The sequence below is a fragment of the Protopterus annectens genome, chromosome 1.part1 (genome assembly GCF_019279795.1).
Source record: "Protopterus annectens isolate FY-2018-M chromosome 1.part1, PAN1.0, whole genome shotgun sequence".
Lineage (NCBI taxonomy): Eukaryota > Metazoa > Chordata > Ceratodontiformes > Protopteridae > Protopterus > Protopterus annectens.
In genome coordinates, this window is record NC_056726.1 from 1,126,818,246 (window position 1) to 1,126,839,836 (window position 21,591).

Consider the following 21,591-nt stretch of genomic DNA (forward strand, 5'->3'; position numbering starts at 1 on the left):
GAACTTATATGTTGGAGAGCTGTCCAAAGATATGTTTGAAGGTGAATGACATCAGCAGCAGTGCTAAAGAAGGGGTAAGGGAAGTGTTGTAAGTGTCAATGACCACAAAATCAGGTCTCTTCAAGGATACACACACTCTCTCACACAAACACTCACATTTACACAGTTGCTAGGACCAGGATTGGGACACCTACCTAACTAGTTTGCTAGACTATGGTATTACACAGTTATCACAATATCACAAGCACCACAGAACTTATATGTTGGAGAGCTGTCCAAAGGTATCTTTGAAGGTGAATGACATCAGCAGCAGTGCTAAAGAAGAGGTAAATGAAGTGTTGTAAGTGTCAATGACCACAAAATCAGGTCTCTTCAAGGATACACACACTGTCTCACACAATCACTCACATTTACACAGTTGCTAGGACCAGGATTGGGACACCTACCTAACTAGTTTGCTAGACTATAGTATTACACAGTTATCACAAGCACTATGGAACTTATATGTTGGAGAGCTATCCAAAGGTATCTTTGAAGGTGAGTCACATCAGCAGCAGTGCTAAAGGAGGGATAAGGAAAGTGTTGTAAGTGTGAATGACCACAAAATCGGGCACTCTTATTGGCTTTGTCCAGGTTTTTTGTGCTAAGAGGATGAGAGCTATGGTGAGAAGTGAGCACTGAATTCACTAAATGATAGCCATTAAGTTTCAGTCTTCCTTTTTTTCAGGAAACTGCTGATTTGACATAGTGCTATGTTGCTCTGACTGTAGTGCATAGGGTCCTGGGTTCAAGTCTTGCCAGTGACATAAATGGTGGCAACACATTTTATTCTAGCAACTTTCCAAAATTATACAAGCAATGTTTAAAATGTGTTCCTGTTTTTTTACCTTTTGCCCCCCACCCCAAAGAAAACTGAAGTTGAAAATAAGTGTGAGAAACTTTGCAAGATGCCTATGGCTTACACTACTGTCATTCTATTTATAGTGTGGGTGTGGAAGTAGACTTTTATGATGGAAGTGTTTTGAATTGGGCAGTTTTGTCATTATTGGTTCATGCATTTTGTTTCATTGCCTACAGTACAGCCTACTGGAAAAAATGTTCAAACAATAAATTTAAAATGCACTCTAACAAGTATGTTGTATTATACAATGAATCTAACTTAATAAAGTCAGGAAGGTGTATCAAAGAAAAGAACACATTTATGTTTCTTGTTTTGTGTGCTAGGGGCCAATGACTTGAAAACAGCCCAAAGGTAATCTTTATCCACCACTGGCCAGATGCATTTTCTTTGGATGTGGTGTGTGGGTTTCAATGATATTTCAATGAATGTGAGTTTCAAGGGCAGAGAAGTTTTAATGCCAAGTCTATTTTCATTGTGAGACAGTATTGCTTTGTTTAACAGATGTCTATTAGTGTTTGCACATTGTTTTGCTGCAAAATGTAAAAATAAAATCCAAATAATCATTGTAGAAGTAAAGCAGTATGCACACATTAGTGTTTATGGTAAATGGGGAGAAATCGCCATGTAATGGGACATTGGAATGGCTGCAGGGGGACTCTGCTGCCATATTTTGGTTGTCTGTTCTTCAGTTTGCATTTGAAAGTTGGCATCCCACAATTCTACTGCAGTGGGTGGGGTTACATAATTATGTATGCAAATTAGATGTTGATCAGCATACAGATTTTTACCTATTATTCATGGGGCCTTGTCCAGATGTTTGATGTTTCCAGGTTGAGAAGTATGAGCATAGATATTCTGACATATGCACTGTTTTACACTGTGATGTCTCATGTCATCCACTACTGACAGTTATTCTTTACTCACAGTTATTTAGCAGGAAATGCAAGATGAATGAAGCTAAAACCAATATTCTGAGGCATATAGACTACACACTCTGGCACACATCTGCCATTGTGGATGGGTAGCTACAGACAGTAGACTGCTGCTTCTGTGTAAATGGTGCAGCACTTTGTTAGTATGCTGTCTGAGGTTCCCCTCCTTGTGCTTTTCTCAACATCATGGAAAGGCCATATCCTACTGGGACCATACCTCTCAGCTGTACAGATACACCCAGGTTATTCAGAGGCAGGACTCATATATCTGGTCAGTTTACCTTCACATTGTGGTTTACAAGTGATGTTGTGGCTATTCATTCATAGGTTTGCAGTCAGGAGTAGTTTAGGCAGACATTAGAGTTTCAGACTTCACACACTTCATGACATCTATGCTTTTACACCCCCCCACTGCTACTCTACCCTCCACCTAACATTATGTAAGCAATATCTCAGAGGTATCCCTATAGTTGGGCCTTTATCCCAGTATTATTTTATTATTTATGACCCAAATCCAGAGTCCTTGCAGTAGGACATGGGGAAGCATGCTACTGACATTTATCAGCATGGCCTTGAATTTGTTTTCTGTTCACTGTTAGGCTGTTAGTTGGGACCCCCTGACATTCCATACATTGGCACTATGGGTGAGGCATGGGCCTTTGTCAGAGGACTGTAGGCCATTTGAGACTGCTGCAGGCCATCTGTTACTGCATTTCTACCTGGGATGGGGGGGTGCAGACTTTAACATTTGAAATGATTGTACTGGTATTTCAGTTACTCTGTTGGCTTCCATTTCATATTGTATTGTGACCTATCATGCAGACAGAAGGCATATCAGTAGACTACACATGTTAGATCTTAATGACATATATTTCAGTTTCAGTCTTCTTTCCCTTCAGAACTAGAATGCAACTGCCAGACCTGTTGTAGTATGTTTGTGTAGGTCTGGTGGGGGGATGTTCTCCATTGCCATTATTTGGGGGCCTTAGCCTAACCTTTCTTCATGGTCATCTATACCTGTCCTGCTGGGTGAGGCTGGTGGTGGATATGTAAACCTCATTGACATCCATGTGTATGACCTATTGACACCCACAGTTCTTTGGGCCATCACATGTACTGCAGTGGGGGTTGTCACCTTCTGTAGTGCTGACTAGTATGTTGACACCGGTATTTGTGATGAATTTCCTGCTGTCCCATATAGCTGTCTGCTAATATCCCATTCAACCACCCAGTTCTCTTACATGCTTGTATCCATATCATACATACAAGTATGAGAACATACTACTCCATTCAGTAATTGATAGGAAGAGTGACTTACCTTATTGCTGGGCCAGTATTGAGGACAGTGCTGGAGGGCTGACTATGTTGAATGCACATAGTACACTCCCTGTACATGGTAAAGCTCAGGTAGTGTCATGTTTGGCATCCCTTTTACTGTATGCGAGATGGAGAGGTATCAGTCTCTGGGTCCCTAGAGTGTCAGTGTGTGTGCTATGTGTTGCCTCTTTGCTAAGACCTGGGCATGCTGTGCATACCTCCTTCTGCCTACAGGGGTAGGCTCAGGATGTTCCTCCTCCGTGTCCCTCTGTGCCTGTGTTGGCCTTGGCAATGGTGGGGGGGGCTATGTGGCCCTGCACAATGCTGTTCCTGCTTCAGCTGTTTCCACAGGATCATATTGTGTAGCATGGCACATACTATACACATTTGTGTACATGTAGCTGAAGAGTACTGCAAGGCTCCACCAGATATGTCAAGGCAGAGGAACTGTGACTTGAGCATCCCAAACACATGCTCTATAATGATCCTGGTTTGTGCATGTGCCTCATTATGGTGTTCTTGTTCAGGTGTGTGTCCGTTACTGATGGGTGCCATCAGTCACAGTTCCAGTGCATAGCCAGCATCCCCCACTAGATGGCCATATTGGATGTTCCTCCTGGCAAATGCCTGATACAGCTGTGAGCAATACTAGATGCAGGAGTCATGATAGCTTCCAGGGCTGCCAGCACACACATTCATGATAATGCCCTGGGCACCACACATTACCTGGCAGCTGATGGAGGGGAAGCGCTTGCGGTTTATGTAGACCCTGCCCGCTCACAGGATGGTGCTTTGATGTGGATGTGTGTGCAGTCTATAGCACCAACTACCTCAGAGTATTCTGCTATATGGTGGAAGAGATGCATAAATGTGGTCAGCGCCTCACGAACGGTGGGGTAATATATGTGCTCATTGGCATGTTGTGTCATGGCATCCAGGAACTGGCAGAGTACCCTGGATGCTGATGCCTGTGAGACCCACATGATATCCCCAGTTGGTCTTTGGAATGTACCTGTGGATAGTATTCTTAAACCTAGACATACCTTGGTAACCACTGGGATGGGTTCTCCTCTATTAGTTCTGTGTGTAAGGTGTGGCTGGCACAGTTCAACAATTTGCTGCAGAATGTCCCTGTCCACCCTAAAGCTCTCTACTATCTTCAGCTCATGTAAGTCCTGGTAGGTTACCCTGGGTCGGTACACTCTTCTCCTCCTCCTCACTGTGGGTCGGTTGTCAGCATTCTCCTCCTCACCACCCTCAGTCTGTAGCACATATTGATGGAGTAAAGCAGCAGCAGCCACCACCATTTTTAGTTAGTTTTGTCAGTTAAAAATCCCCCATCTGTGTACACTGGTGGTGTAGAGTTTGTGGGAAAAAAAAGTCTGTAGGGTGTTTGCATAGTTTATAATAGTGTGCTGGGCTGCTGCATGTGTAATTGGCTGATTTTTATACATTCCACCTGCCAGCTATGCTAGTTCTCCTTGACTGCCTTCCTAGTGCTGTTTCCCCTTCCCAGTTTTTCCCTATTTAAGCCCCAAAATGCACCACACACACCCAGTGCTCAAATGCAAACAGTGTTGCCATTTCCTCTTTTTTTTTTTTTTTTTAAACCTGGTGCATGGCATGCACACCCATTTAGGCCATGTACACAGTGCTCAGGCACATCTGACACACCCCCTTCCTTAGTTGTGCTTAGCTAAGGGCAAACATGGGCCACAAAGCTCCAATGAGCTTACAGCATGCATGACACACCCTCATTCAGCTCTTACACTTGCACTGTTGTATTGCTGCACCTACACAGTTCGGTAGAAGCTGACACTTTGAAGAAATATGTGATACAGTATAGCTCCCCTCATTTGCATACTCCAGTGTGTAAGTCCTTAGTTACTGCACTTAGACGGACCCTTTCCCCCTGACAACCAGTGCTCCCTAGTATTGTTTACATTCTGCATGCAATTGACTATAATGGCAAAATTCAGAATTATCTTAAAATTGACTTTTCTCATTTTTTTTTTTTTATTTTCGGCACGACCCCATTTGCATGGCACTTCCCTAAGCTTAAATGGCCATGACTGGCCAAAAAAAAAAAGTTTAATTTTTATAAAAAAATAAACTATTATTAATGCCAATGGCCTTATATTTGGCCATTGGCATGTGTGTTTGACTGTAATACATGCTTTCCATGAGCTGTCCTGCCTCCGTTTGCTCAGATGCAGAAATGTATTCAGTTACTAACTGAATACATTTCTTCTCTGACGCTGTTCCGGCACGGTTTTTACCAGCAAATGAGGTGATTTGCATCCTGCATGGCTTTCCATCCAGGGCCGCTCATGCATGTGAAAACGGCACTTTCCTGGATCCCTTGGTGGCTATTTTCCATGCAGGAGCTCCTACACGGTTCCTGCACGGAATCCGGGCATTCATGAATCCTGGAGATGTTTGCTATATTTCTTCTATTTTTTCCTGTTGAGTTCTACTTACATCTTTATTCCCAAATTTTATATCTAACAGAGAAATTTTATTCATTGTAAAATATATATCCCCAATCTTTACTACATCACCTAAACCTTTACTTTTCTCTTTAAAGCCATCCCTATTGTTATTTCTGCAAATTATTACTTATTTAATCCAACTTTGTTTTTTTTTTCAGTTATTATCATTTCATCTGCATATGTTAACTTAACTGGAATTCCTATCCCTTCAGGTGTTACATATCCTGCCGCCTTCATTTTGTAACTTATTTCACAAACTATGACATTCATAACTAATGTAAAGAGTATACAAGTCATTGTACAGCCCTGCCTTACACCACTCTTCATATGCACCTTTTGGCTTATCCAGCCATTTACAATTATTTTTACTTTTTCATTATACTTTTTATTACTATATGCTGACATACATCATTTCCCAACTTTCTCACTTATATAATATTATTTTATTAATATCCATATGGTTTCATGTCCAATAGTATCAAATGTCTTAAGGTCTCCTATCATGATTTTCTCTTCTTCCCTTCTGTTCATAATATCATCCACAATTTCTCTATCATTAATAATTCTTCACAATCGTTGCCCTTTATACTATATGCACTATCTTCCATATTTCCGATTTTAATTTCAAATCTATTTTGTGTTATTTTCATAAAGATCGTATAATCATTATTATTCATTACTATTGATCTCCAGTTTGTTTATTTCTCTTCTATCTTCCTTCTTCCATATGAATTTAAATATTCCACTACATAATTCTTTATACATAAAACCTTCATTTAACTATTCATTCAAAATCTTTAAAAAATACTTTTTGTTGTCAATCCCTTAAATTTTTATACATTGCATACCCTATTCCATCTGGACCTGCAGCTGAATCTATATTTACTTGTCCTAATACTTTATCGAGTGATTTAAAGAAATTTCCTTTTCCAACTCTTTATTCTTTTTTTCTGTTAACTTTTTTGCTTTGCACATTTTTTCACTGTCTTCTTTTTTCTTTAAACACTTTGTGTACATATTGTACTACACTATTCATACCTTTTCCTGAGTTCTTTTTTATCTCTCCTTTTGTATTTTCTGCTTCTTCCATTACACTATCATCTTCCTTTACTAATCTGCTTAAGTAATTCTATGTGTCTTCTCTTTTTCCTTGTAAAACATATATTTGCTTATATAACAATTCTTCTGTTGTTTTCTTGGTTTCTTTCATATAATTATTTTTCTTTGTCAAAGTACTTTCTATCATTATGTTCTAAATCTTCCAATGCATTATTATATGTTGTTTTATATTTTAATTTCTCTGCTTTTCTCACACCATATTGCCACTGTAAAAACATTTTTATATATTTTCCCTAAATATCACCCACAATTCAGATCAATTTTTATAAAATGTTCTCATAGTAATATGATCTTTCCATAACTGTATTACTAAACTCTTTCCTTCTTCATTCCATGTTTGTGTCTTCAATGATTGACAGTATAGTTTCGTGCTGGCTTGCCGGCCTAATGCACAACCTTCAATGAAGGAATGCCAGAAGATGCTCTAACTATCTGTGAGGCGACAATGCTACCACAGCACCACCACCGCAGTATTTCCTTCTTCATGCTTTCTCATTTATCCTTTTTTATTTCTTTACCTATTTTAATATATTCCTTGTTTTCTTTTATCTGTAGCTATATTGCAATATGATCAGAAAATCCTGTGTCAACTACCTCCCCTTCTCCTATAAGTAAACCCTTTGATACTATAAAATAATCTATTTCAGTTCTATACATACCACGTTGTAAGTCCATGAATTTTTGTCTCAAAATTTTAACTTACCACATCTTATAAAGTCGAAATTTTTTCTTATATCATTTCCTTTCTTTTTACACTTGCCTCTTAAATCATAATGAATTCTCCCTTTATTATAATATTCATATTTATCGCTGCATAGTCTAAAATCCAATGAAATATGCTTTCCCTTTCTTTACATTTACTATAAGCATACAATGTTATAATTCTGTAGACTTCTTCTTTCCATTTTAAATCTATGATAGTTAATCTTCCCATTTTTGCTAAAGTTGCATCTGATATCTTTACTGTTTTTGTAACAGAATACAGCTCTTGCAGAACATCTCTCATTTCTCAAATTCCAGATTATCTTTCCTCCCCAGATTTCCTCTCTTTGTAATCTTTCTTCATTTGTTAAAACATTTTTGTCTTCTAATATAATTACATTTACCTCACATGTATTAGATCACTCCAAAATTCCTATTAATCCTACTATATTCTTAATACTATTCACATTTACAAAAAGCACTCTGAAATTTTCATTTTCCCTTTTCATAAACTCATAGCAGGAATATCTTTCTTAGTAGTTCATTCTAAGCCTAGGCAATTTCCTTTCTAAAGGTGAGGATCAAACACTGTACTGTGTGTCTGTGAGTCAAACACCTTAACCACTATACCAAGCCCCAAATTTTGGCTGTATATATTCTTTTCACCCATTTCCTTTTTTTCTTTTGTACTTATCTCTTTACTTTTTTTTTCTGTCTTTTACCTCTATACCAATAGATGTTCCCCTTTTACTACCCCCTGGTTTACGTCTTCTTCATCATTTATTTCACAACCTTCTTCTATGTCCTCTTTATTATTTATTTTCTCATCCAATTTTTCTTCTGTTTCTAATTTTTCTTCTAAATTTCTTTTCTCTTTGTTCATTTTCTTCTCTTTCCTTTTCTTTTTTCCTTACTGTTATTTTCATTTTTGTAATCTATCCATAAATGTCCAATTTGATACATTTATAACATTTCAATTCACATTTTTTGCATCATGTCCCATTTCTCCACAAATATAACATTTTATTTTGTCACAGTTATTTATCAAATGTCCTCTTTTCCACAAAAATAAATGTTGCATTGTCCCCAGCATTTTACAACATCTCTATTCTCCTCCACGTTTATTATGCTTGGCATATGCCCATTTTTCTCTTTCTATTTTTAACACAATGTTATGATCCCAGCCACCAGTCCATAAACCATTTTTGTCATAAATGTTTGCAATGTTCAGTACCTTACATAAAGCTTTCAAATGCACTTTCAAAGTCTCTCTTTCTACCTCTGTTTGAAATTTTACATGAATCTTCTTTGCTGTTTCCTTGTTAAATGATTTTATCACATAAGATTCCTTGGGAAACAATCTTTTTTCTTCATATTCTCCAAGAAAATTTTCCATTGAAAAAACAGTGAAATATAATGTCACAAAATGTATTTTCGTTAATAAGAATAAATGTTCTTACCTAATTTGCTTTTATACTCAAAGGAGGTATTAAATTGTCCCACACTTTATACCTGTCCATTTATTTGTCTTCTTTACTTTGAATGATTACCAGGTACTTCTGTTTTTCATTTTCTTCTGCCTTTTCTGCTACTCCACTTTTTCCCTTCTTTTACTTTCTCTGCATATGTTTTCTTTTCCTTCTCACCACTGTTCTTCAGGATTGTCTCTGCATCCTCCTGTTGTATTTTCTCCATAATGTCCACCCAGAAAACATCATTCCTGGCTCACTCTGCACCACCATTTTTTTAAGTAAATCATCCCTCAACCCTCCAACCTGGAGTGTTGTAATTATACACCCATCATTTTCTCAGTCATTTCCATTAAACAGGTTTCTTTGAAACATTTCCTTAGAATCCTGCACAGATTCTTTGGTCTCAATTTTTACTTTTTCCTTCATTTCTTTCATAACTCTATAATCTCTTTCTCTCTCTGTCTGTCTCCCTGTTTCTCCAGGCTGCCTCTGTGCCTGGAATAGAAACAGGAGGTGCTCCTCCAAAATGTGTCCCATTCACAACAATGATGAGTAGAAGAAGGTCCCTGATGCCCTGGTCAAATCTCCTCTAGGTGTATAAATACCTCCTTTGGTCTCCCCTGAAAATATACTACTAGTCTAGTGTGACTAATATGATCATCAAAGAATAAATAAATATGTTAATAAGTAAGTATGCCATTGTGCATCAGCATCTTGACAGATGAGAGGCATGTGCAGGGGAAACAGAAGGGACATAAGTAAAGCATTGACTAATAGATTGTATCAATCCCCCTGACCTTCAGCACTAGGGAATAAAATGAGCCCTAGATTTCTTGCATTATATCATATGTTGGCTATATACGAGTAGTAAAATTTATAGCATGTAGTGTCTGAACTACTTGTTTTATATGCATGCTTGACAGCAGTCTTATATTCTTATTTCTGTAAAGGTCATGAGTTTACCCATAGTCCAACAAATAGGAAAAATAAAAATAAATAAAATGCCTGCAGGAAAAAGGAAAACAAGGGATATGCCCTCAGTATGGAAGAAGATGAGTTAAGAGAAGAGTTGCTTGATTTAATAGACAAAGACAGATATGTCAAGATCAATGAGAGAAATAGACTGCAGAAGGTGAATAAAACCCCAAAAGTTAGAAGCTTGATAAAACAAATGAACACAGTAATTAAGACTGTCCATAGAGAGCCATGCAATATAACAAAAGTAAACATAATATATTACTGTGCTGCTAAATTAATAACTGATAAAGTTTTACCACAGGAACACAGGATAGTGAGGGAAAAGAAGGGGTGAAAGTGAATACCATCGTGGAAATAAAAAGAAAAAAGCAACACACAAACAGGCCAATGTGTTCACAGTACAAAAACCAAATTCCACCAAGAAAAGCACTGGAGAAACTGAAAACGTTTTTAGCATACTTAAAATTTAATGTTCACTATTCATCCCAAAGACTTCATCAGAAATAATTAAATTACACTGCCAAAACACTTTTAAACCATTCAACAAAACATTTAACCAATCATGTTGTCTCATTAATAAATCAGTTAAATACATAATAATGCTTAAAAGACGTACTACAAAAAATATATATCTGTATATACACACACTGCTTAAAAACATAAGGGCATTTTCCCCTGTATATTAGCTTTAGTAATCTTCCTATTTTTTAAAAAAACATTTGATGTTCACCATGTCATTTAAACTAGGGGATAAATAAGAAGCAAGCTTAATCTGCCATTCTGCCTCTTTCTGTTCAACATAATTTCTAAAGTCCCCTCCCCTAATGTCATGTTTAATAACTTCCAAAATTGAAAAAGTAAATGTCTTCCAGTTAGAACAAGTCAAAGAATGTTTATACAGGGCATTATTACTATTTTTTTGTTTTTATAGCATACAAATGTTCTAATACCCTTTTCCTTAAACTTCTGGTAGACATACCAACATAAAAACCTGGGCATGTTGAGCACATCACAAGATAAACTATTCCGGTTGTACCACAACTCAATTTTCCAGGAATAGGAATAGTGTACTCTAGATGTTCCAAAAACACAAAGGGGACCCTCAGAAATAAATCTGCATGCCCTGCACCCTGAACATTTAAACATACCCCTAGTTTCACCAGAAATAAAGGATGGCCCTAAATTCTTACTTTCTAACATATGCTTAAAATTTTGATTTTTCTTATAAACAAAATGGGGGCCATTACCAACAACTTTGGCTAAATCTGCATTTCCCATGACAATTTTCCAATTATCACTAATGATCTGACAAATGAAATTACTATCTGTCTTCATGTCCAAACAAAATCTTGAACCTTCTGCCTCCTTATTATTTATCTCTGCACCCTTGAGTACATCATTCTGTACTTTTTTAACAAAACCTCTTAGCAAAATAGGAGGAAAATCTACTTGTCTCCTATAAGTGACCTCTTGAGCCAGTTTATCAAGTAGGTCTCCAGGGTAACCCCTTTCTAAAAACAACTCTTTAATAAAATTAATTTCCTCTAAGAAAACAGAATCTTCCACTATCATTCGAGATGATCAAATGAACTGTCCTGTAGGACATAACTATTACAAAAAGTACGCTTATAATGAATACTAGTCAAAAACACATTCTTACTGATGTCCATTACCAAATCAACATCCAAAAAGTAAACCGTTTTACCTATTTCACCCACCACAAACTTTAAAAATGTCGTACTAGCACTTAAAAGCTCCACAAATTCATTCACATTAAAGTTGTCCGTATAAACTATAAAGAACAAATTATCCGCAAATTGTTTATAAAAAATCATTTTTTCAGAGAATTGAATATGTGCCAATATTTCCATGTCCCACCAACCTAAAACCAGACTTGCATACATTGGACCAACAGTGTCCCCCATGGTCACCCCCTGTAGTTGTTTGTAAAATTGATTATTAAACAAAAAGAAGTTGTTATCCAATAATAAATCTAACAAAGCAGTGTAGGTAATAATACTGTTGTTACTTAAACATGTATGCTCCCCCATAAACCATCTTACATAATCAACCCCAATATCTTTAGGGATGCAAGTAAATAAGGAAACAACATCAACAGGGAACATTAATAATGTCTTTTAAGCATTATTATGTATTTAATTGATTTAGTAATGAGACAACATGATTGCTTAAACCATCATAGAAATATCTAATAGAGAGAACTATAAAGCAGCTAAGATAAGAAGTGTCATTGTTAGAAGATAATAGAAGAGGGGATAGATCAACAAAAATACTAAGAAAGATAGATGCAATAAAAGCAATGCACAGTATTAGAACAGACCAGATTCTATTATGCATTATTGGAGATAACAAACTAAAAATTTCAAAACAGGCAGAAACGCTTAGAAGATACGAAGATAAATATAAGGGGAAAGCACAAAATAAACAATTTATTGATGACCCAAAAAAGTTTTATCGAGAATTGGGAATTAAGGTAAAAGGAACTGAAAGACCACAAAAAAAGAGGAAGTGGATACATTTTGGAGAAGTATCTATGAAGATCCTGTGGAACATAACAAAGATGCTAAATGGATAGAAGAAGTAAAAGAAAGAATAAGAAGTTTAAAGGTACAGGATATGAAATGGGATGAAATAACAGCCAGAGAGATTGAAACAAAGTTGAGAAAAGCCTCTAACTGGAAAAGTCCAGGTGCAGATGCAATACCTAACTTTTGGCTTAAAGTATTAACTTCTTTGCATGAGTGAGGATTTAGCCATAAGTAAGAACTATTTATATATGCACCCCGAACACACACCACACTGGTTAACAACAGGAACAACAATGCTCTTACTTATGAGTGAACCTGCAAGCTACCCTAAAAATTATAGACCAATAACTTGTCTTCCAACGATTTGTTAACTATACATGGGAATTGACGCCGGCAGAGTTTATAGTCATTTAGAAGAAAACTCAATTATGGCAGTAGAACAAAAGGGCAATAAAAGAAAGTGTTATAGAACAAAGGATCATTTGTTGTTAAACAAAGTTATAATGGAGAACCGTAAGAAGGGGAAGAATCCTAAGTATGGCATGGATTGACTACAAAAAGCATTTAATAGTATCCCACATTCATTGATAAAAGAGTGCTTAAAATGTATAAGATAAACCCTACACGCATTGACTACATTACAGTAACCATAAAACAGTGGCAGACCACTTTGCAATTAAGCCATGATAAAGGACAGATTATTATCCCAGGAATAAAAATTCAAAGAGGGGATATTCCAGGGTGACTCTCTGTCACTGTTGATATTCTGCCTTGCCATAATCCATTAAGCTGTTTACTTAACAGCTTAGGCCATGACTACAATTTGGCTTCTAGAAAACAACAAAGTCTAATGACTTCTAATCTTCTCTTTGTCGATGATTTAAAACTGTATAGCTCGTCAGATGAGGAACTGAAAGCACAGCTGAATGTCGTTAAAACTTTTTCAGATGATATTGGAATGTCATTTGGTCTTGATAAATGAGCAAAAGCAACCTTTAAAAAAGGAAAACTGCAGCACCAGAAAACATCAGTTTGGGGCAAGAATGTGATATAAAAGAACTTGAACAAGAAGGAGTGTATAAATACTTGGGAATTGATGAAGGATCAGCAATAAAACATGAACAAATGCGAATAAAGCACAGTAAGGAGTATTTTAAAAGACTTAAATTAATCCTGAAAACAGCATTGGCATCTAGGAACAAGATCCGAGCCATAAATCAATTTGTTCTTCCTGTCCTAACTTATAGTTTTGGAGTGATTTATTGGCTCCAAAAAGTGTTGGATGGATTGGGTATTAAAACAAGAAGGATGCTACATGCTTACCAAATGATTTATAAAAAACAGTGTATACCAAGATTATATATTCCCCACTCCAAAGGAGGGATGGGCCTCCTTGAAACTGATTACATGTATAGATCTACAATTGTAGGGCTCCACACATATCTGCTGACCTCACAGGGTCCACATATAGTGAAAGTTTTGAAACATGAGGAGAATAAATCGAAGATAACATCTCTGCTTAATTTAGCAGAAGCATATTGACATCAAGCAGGAATGGAAATTACACTAGAAGTAGATAAAAAACAGGCAGCAACTGAATGTGCTAAAAAACAAAAGAAAGAATATAAGGTGAAGGACCAGATGAGAAGGCAAGAAATGTGGAAAAAATATAAATATAGTTGCAAGTATAGAAAACTTCTGGAAGAGTCTCATGTTGATCAAGAATGAACACAGGAATGGTTAAGGAGAGATGAATTCACATCAAGAAATGAAAGGTTAATATTGGCAGCCTAAGATAGTGAGCTACGTACATGCTGGTTTACAAAGTCCATTGAACATGTGGGAGAAACAGACATATGTAGGTTTTGTAAAGCCAAATTGGAAACAGTTACTCACCTTGTTGCTGGTTGTGATGCACTAATAGCAGAGGGACTGTAAACTGAAAGGTATAATAATCTGGTGAGACTGTTACACTGGAGATTGTGCAAACATTATGGTATTGAAGTGGCTGAAAAACACTGGATACATGAGAAACAAAGAATCATAGAAAATGATGAAGTTTATATCACATGGGATCACCCAATACCAAACAATTCAAAAGATAGATGCTAGAAAACTGGATGTAGTGGTCCAAGAAAAGAAGAAAAAAGTAGCAGTGATCATTGAAATTGCCACACCTAGTGACTACAGTGTCTTGTGTAGAGAGAGAGACACAAAGTCATAAAATACCTGGATCTGCAGGCAGAAATGAGAGCCATGTGGAAGAAAGATACCCAGACAATTCCAGTAGTAGTAGGAGCAACTGGTCTTATAAAAAAGAATTTACAATCGTATTTAGATATTCATGTAACACCATACGAATTGCAGAAGGAGTCATTACTGGACACATTGCAGGTGCTGCGAAGAGCATTTTGGCTGATGTCAAAGAGTGAAACAATACTAATTTCATGTGTGTTACCGAGTACTTGTGAGTCTTTCTTTTGTTGAGCTGGTGCTTTGGATATTCATTGATAGTGTATCTTATTACTTGTGAGAGGTGAAAAATTAATTATCAAGGTACTGCTTACTGTGATGGATCTGAAGTCTTCTTAAGACACTAAGGTCTTACTGGCTGGATTCTGCTGAAATCAAAGTCTAGTTATAATTGCATTCACAGTCTGTTGCCCACAGAAACTTGCAGAATATACACTGATGCAGCACCAAACTCTGTCACTTATACACTGATGCAGTAATTAATAAATAACTTTTTTTATAACAAACCACATATACTACTGTTGCAGCTTTAGTTACACTGTAGCACTTTACTTCTCAACCAGCATAGAAGATAACTTTCCTGTACAAAACATCTCTCTTAACAATATAATTTGCTGTAGTCTTTTTATAGTGGTTTTACATCCTGTTTTTCTCCTTGGTGTACTATTTTGGTCTTTGTATGAAAATATCTGTTTGCTGGTGTTTGCAGAAAAATATGTTTTCATCCTCTAGAGAAATCTTGTGCAAATGCTGACTTGAAAGCATATCCATTCAAACTTCCTTGTTTAACAGTGTCATATGATAGAAACATTTACAGATTGTTTTTTTGATGTCCATTCTTTAAGGAAGCAGGTTAGCTTTCTTACTGACTGTGAAATGCATACATCCTGTTTTTTACATTTTTGCTATGTCTTTAAGAGGTCATTTTTCTTGCTGACGGTGTGAAATGCATATATGCTAGCAAATTCTGTAGGAAAACATGTCCATTAACCAAATTCTTTATTTTTCAAGCCACAGTCATTTATATGGATACTAATCACATATTGCTAAACTCTATTTCTACATTTAAGCAAGCTTTATTTTATACTTTATTTATTTTGCATATTTGTACTTTCAACCTTAATACATTGTTCAGCATACTCCTACAATTCCCTCTTTTTATTTTAAAACATACTCAAAACATGTTATATTGATATGTATTTTGATCAGATTATATAGAAAACTCATTAGGAAACAAAACCTTTAGTCTTCTTTTGATACAACAGTCAAAATGCAATTTTACATAGTTAATACAATGATATCAAATATTACTACTAAAACTGAATGTATTTAACAACTTTTTCTTTTGAAGACCATTCTGTGAAAATATTTTTATTAGTTATGGGCTGTGTGTGCTTTAGTTTTATTTTTTAACTTAATTAATTTATTCTTTTGCAATCACAAAATTTCATTTATAACTTAGAACTGTTCCATTAACTCTTTGCAGGTATTGAATTGACTATTTACTTTTATTAATCATTTTATACCAAAAGATTAAAGATAGACTAATATTTATAAGAGACAAAAACTATGTGCTAACTGCTGAAAATATACAGTTTCAATGTAATTTAACCATAACATTGTGGTCAAATTTTTGAACTGCCCATTAACTTTAATTGACGGTGAAATGAACTAAAGAATGCTGTTTACATATTATTCCATTAGCTGTACGAGTACAATATTTTAATATAATTTTCCTCTAATTGGGGTAACCAATATTAATACAGATAAAATGGTGGTCCAAAAAACAGTGATAAAATTACAACTAGTAATAAAATTACAACTTGACAAATTACTTTTGAACGTGTTACTTTATAATGTGTCCTATACAGTATATATCTACACAGACTGTTTGCTACTCATGCATTTCAATCTAGTAGGTACCCTGGACTCATTTTTTTAAACATGGTTCTCCACACACATATTCATTGCTAGACATTAATTTCATTTGTACTAAATTCTTCTGTGCTTGTACATACAAAGACTGTAAAGTACATTTAGTCTAATCTTACAAATTTAGTAACATTACCATCAAGCAAAATCTTGGACATTTCTTATGTCTCTTTAGAAATATCTAGCAGAATTGCCATCAGAGGCTACTACATACCCAGCAATTAGAAGCATTCATGTTTTTTGCATACCAACATTGTCTTGCCAAAATCATAAAATAAAAAAGTGACCAGTATTGCTAATTTTTTACATATCTTTACTCTCTCTCTTGTATAGATTTACAGTTTAACAGGTTGTAAATACAATTTAATACTAAAGAATAAAGTATCTTGACCTGTCAGGTTTAATCTGTTTACCATAGGTTCATAGGTAGGTACTAGGCTATTGGCCCTAGGGCCTATATAAGCCTAGCCAAAAAATGTACCCTGGCTTTCGCCACCCAAGAAAATTATTTTCCTGTGCCCCTGTCGAGCAGAGCCACAGAAGTGATCCCTGGGGTGAATTTCCTATTTCCCATCCAATCATCAAGATTTTTCTTGAAGAGTGCTAATGAGGAGCTCTGTTTGACATAGATAGGTAGTCTGTTCCAGAGTATGGGAAGTCTCTGGGACAGGAATCTATCCCTCCAGCATGTTCTGTTTATTGTGGTGACAAGGTTTAGGTCCCTAGAGCATGTAGCTCGGAGGGATTGGGATTTCTTTAAGTGGAGCATGTCCAACAGCTCTGGGTTTGACATAGCTTTGTATGTTAGGCAGAGATCGCCCCTGAGTAGGCGATATGCGATGGAGTAAAGCTGTCATTTTTTGAGACGGTCTATGTAGGGCATCTGTTTGAGTCCAGTAATCCTCTTTGTGAGGTATTTCTGTGGTCTTTCCAGTTGTTGTGGATGTCTTGTGAGGTACATACCAAAAGGGGCATTGTACTCTATAATGGGTCTAATGAGTGATGAGTAGAGGGGAACAATGACCTCTTTTTTTCTGGATGAGAATCCTTTTGTGATGAGATGAGCCACGTAGAAGGATTTCCTGACCACTGTGGCAATGTGATTATCAAAGGAGAGACTATTGTCCACCTGTGTCCCAAGGTCTCCTATCACATTTTTGGCATTAAGTAGACTACCAGCTATGTGGTAGTTCATGGGTACAGAGTTTTTACCAAAGGGGATGACAATACACTTTTTGGCATTGAGCTTCAGGCCATGGCTTTGACACCAGGTATTTGGCTCAGTGAGGCCCTTTTGTAGTTTGTCCACATCGCTAGGAGTTTCATTATTTCTAATGCACTAAAACCTGTTTTCCCCTCCCCCTAAAAAAGTATTGTCAAGAAGAAATGAGATATTATTTATTTCTATAGCTTTATTTTAGACCCTTTTGCAGTACTGCTTACACAGTTAGTGTAAAACTGAGAAAGTACCCCTCCCCTGTAGTATTCCAGTATTGTTTATTTGCTTTATGCTGTGAGAATAGAATGTATGCCAGCCCAACACTTTGGTTATACATTTGCTTTATTATGTTACTAACAAACTATGGACCTTTGTCTAATTTGATAATTTTTTTATAAAGCTTTTGCTGTTTACTACTAGTAGTAGGTATTTATACCCTCCTGCATAATTTATTTAAACTGTATGTATATTATGGCCCATCTGCTGGTTATACTTGATGTAACTGAGGTTTTTTACTTTTAGCATTTACCTATAAACAAATTATCAGTGACATATATGCACAATTGTGATATTTTATTACAATTACCAAATAGTGTTGTGAACATTTAACAATTATGTTTTAATAACAATAATGTTTTAGAAAAACTCAAGCCACTTGTCTGGCAATCAGTCTTTTTTTTTACCTTATCTGCTCAATATTTCCTGTAGCTATTTATCCAGTCTGGGAAGGTCTGAGCTCAAAGTTCAGACTCTGTAGACCACAGTTAACCCTTTTAGCATTTTCCTTTATCATCTGTTTATACATTTGCAATTTGATAGTAAAATGCAGTTATAAAACACTTAGAATTATAATAAGTATTTGTGATTTGCATAACTATGCATTTATACTACATAAATAAACATTATTTTACAATTTGCTTACATATTTTTTAAATTTGATTTCAGTATTTTTTTTTATTTAACTGCCCTGCCATTCATTTTACAAAGACTGCTTGACTAATACCATCTGTGATTTTATTTCTTTACAAAATTCAGAACTTTAACTGTTTGGTGTGGTGCTACTATACAATTATTAAAAATTGAAAAAAAAAATAAAATAGATATTGGCTTAACTAACACGTTCATATTTACATTTTTATTTGCTGTTATATGCCTTTTTTCATGTGCATTTTAACAGATGTACTTTATATAAAAAGAAAATATATGTATGTCAGTCTTTTGACTTCAGATCTTTACTGTTATTAACTACTCTCATTTGATTTTTATGCACTAAAACTGTTTTGTTTACCTTTTGACTATGCTATGGGAATGGCATTCATATGCTCTACTTTACTGTAGTACTGATAAATGTCTTGCTTTAATTGAATGAACATTTTAAAACATTTGAGAATGATTTGTCCATACATCCGATCCTGCTATGTATGCTTAACTATTTTCAAAACACAAACATATTAGAAAATATATCTCTTTTGTATAGATCAGCTGTAGTTTGCTGCTCTTTTGCAATGTTTTCTTAAGCTCAGCTGTTATATGCAGGAAGTCGACCTCTGTCATTTCCACTAATTTATTTTCTTTATCCTGTAACTGCTGTTCAAAAGTTTCCTGTAATGTTGCACAGACTTTCTAACATTTTTCAGTAACTTGTTCTGCTGAATGTAAAACTCTTATACACTTTTGAAAAAATGTTTGTATAACGTGTCTAAACTTCCTGAACTCATTGGGTCTGTCTTTTAGACATTTATTAGATTCTTTTGTAGTGACCCTCTGTATGCATCATCATTCCCCTGTGTTTGACTGCAGGTAGGCTCAGTGGTCCAAGAAAAGAAGACAAAAGTAGCATTCGTCATTGAAATCGCCACACCTAGTGACTACAATGTCTTGTGTACAGAGAGACACAAAGTTATAAAATAACTGGATCTGCAGGCAGAAATGAAAGCCATGTGGAAGAAAGATACCCAGACAATTCCAGTAGTAGTAGGAGCAACTGGTCTTATAAAAATAATTTATAATCATATTTAAATATGTTACCAATTCATGTGCATTTAAAGTGTTTTTTTTTTATTGTATCTGCTTTATTTTGTAAAAAAAAACAAAAACAATATACTTGTTTTTCCACCTTTCTAAGCTAGTATATTCCAGTATTCAGGTTAGTGCTCAATTCAGGGCTGTGTTACAAGATTCTATGTTTGCCCATACCTTACTTGGATAGAAGGAAGTTTCTCTGTTCACTGTGAGAGAGGGAGCTTTGAGCAGCCTATCTGTCCCTGAAGGAGTGGTTTCAGCCAAGAAATTAGTAGTTTATTGGCCATTTTGGGCTAATTTCTATCTCTTTCATTTCCCTGCTATAAAACCCACATTTGCATGGTTTTGCATGACAGACAGTTCCAGTTAGCTAGGGTATAACTATTCCTGGCTCCACAAAGTCTACTCTTCAAATTTTCCCTTGGAACCAGACAAACTTTCAACTTAAGCACTCAAACCATTCACTTCTCATACCAGCACTTGCTCAAAACTCATAGCAAGTACTAATAAACCTTAGCACTCAACCCCCCCCCCATACTGTAGAGAAGGACAAGGCTCTCTATTCGATTCGACCTTACCAGCCAATCAGTAAAATAGTTCACTGTACCTATCCAGGCATGTCCAAAGGGCAGTTTCAGGTGTACTCTCCGGTCCAACTGGTGAATCTGGGCATTTTGAGGCAATGTTACAGTTGCCTCATGTACACAGACAGCCCTCTCCTCCTTCCACCAAACACTAATACATGCAACCCAAGACTGGACCAGGCAGTCAAGAGGAGAAGGGAATTACTTGCATCACACCACCAGTCTCACACAGACCTATGAAACCAGCACCGGCAAAAAACACACATAAATACATGAAAGCATACTCAGAGTCTCTAAATAAAAATCTGCAAAAGCAACAGAGACCTCCAAAGCAGATATCCAAGCAACCTCCACCCCTCAACACAAACCATGAAACACATACTTCACAAAACCAGTGTGCCACACAATCCGTGTGCTTTTTAAAGGGGAGCCACTAATAGGCGCATTTGAGTGGAGTAGTGATGTATTTATAGTGAGACAAATGTGTGGTGCAGTTTGTTTTTCTGAGGAAGTTGGTGCAGAGTGCCGACGAAAAGCTTGTTTTTAAGCTTAATAAAATTTCAATTTAGTTTTTTCGTTTATTGGCGTTCTTGTTTACAACATAACCTGTGGATTATAAAGAACTTTGCACACATCTATCTGAATCCAGGAGTTTAAAGGCGCTGGACCTGCAAGGGTGGTTTTTTAACCAGTTTGTTTTTTGTTTTTTGAATTTTTAGAAGGTTTGTGTCTTCCACCATGCAGGACGCCAGTGGCACTTCAGACTCAGGCGACTTAACTATACTTATTAACCTCCTAAATGAGAAAGTGGATCATCTTTCACAGCGAATTGATGGGCTTCCACAAAGTGGTTCTTTGAGTCCAATGGTGCGCCCCGCCAGTGGATTATCGACGGAAACTCCAGCTTTGTTACCGGCTAGTGGAACCAGAACTGACTCGAGAGTTGTTACCATCGGCAACAAAGCTTTACATAATACTGATAGCAGTGGTAAGCCTAAGGGCATTTTGGGAGGCCATACAAGTTCAGGTGAGAATATTGGAGCCTCTCCAGCTATTCTCGGTGAAACGGAGGCACCGAGGAGGGGCTATGTTGAATTAAACTTGAACAATTGGTTTAAT

General features: G+C 36.3%; 1 protein-coding gene across 1 annotated transcript in view; it reads right to left on the minus strand.

Moving 5' to 3' along the window:
• The window catches only part of LOC122815673 (vomeronasal type-2 receptor 26-like), a 132,341-nt gene extending 110,916 nt beyond the window's left edge, over nt 1-21,425 (minus strand). Inside the window, exons 1-2 of the mRNA XM_044088371.1 lie at nt 21,296-21,425; nt 11,587-11,705 (exon numbers count right to left, since the gene is read on the minus strand). Coding sequence (XP_043944306.1) covers nt 11,587-11,705; nt 21,296-21,425 — 249 coding nt within the window. The remainder of the gene's footprint in view (nt 1-11,586; nt 11,706-21,295) is intronic.
• Nucleotides 21,426-21,591: the final 166 nt, after the last annotated feature.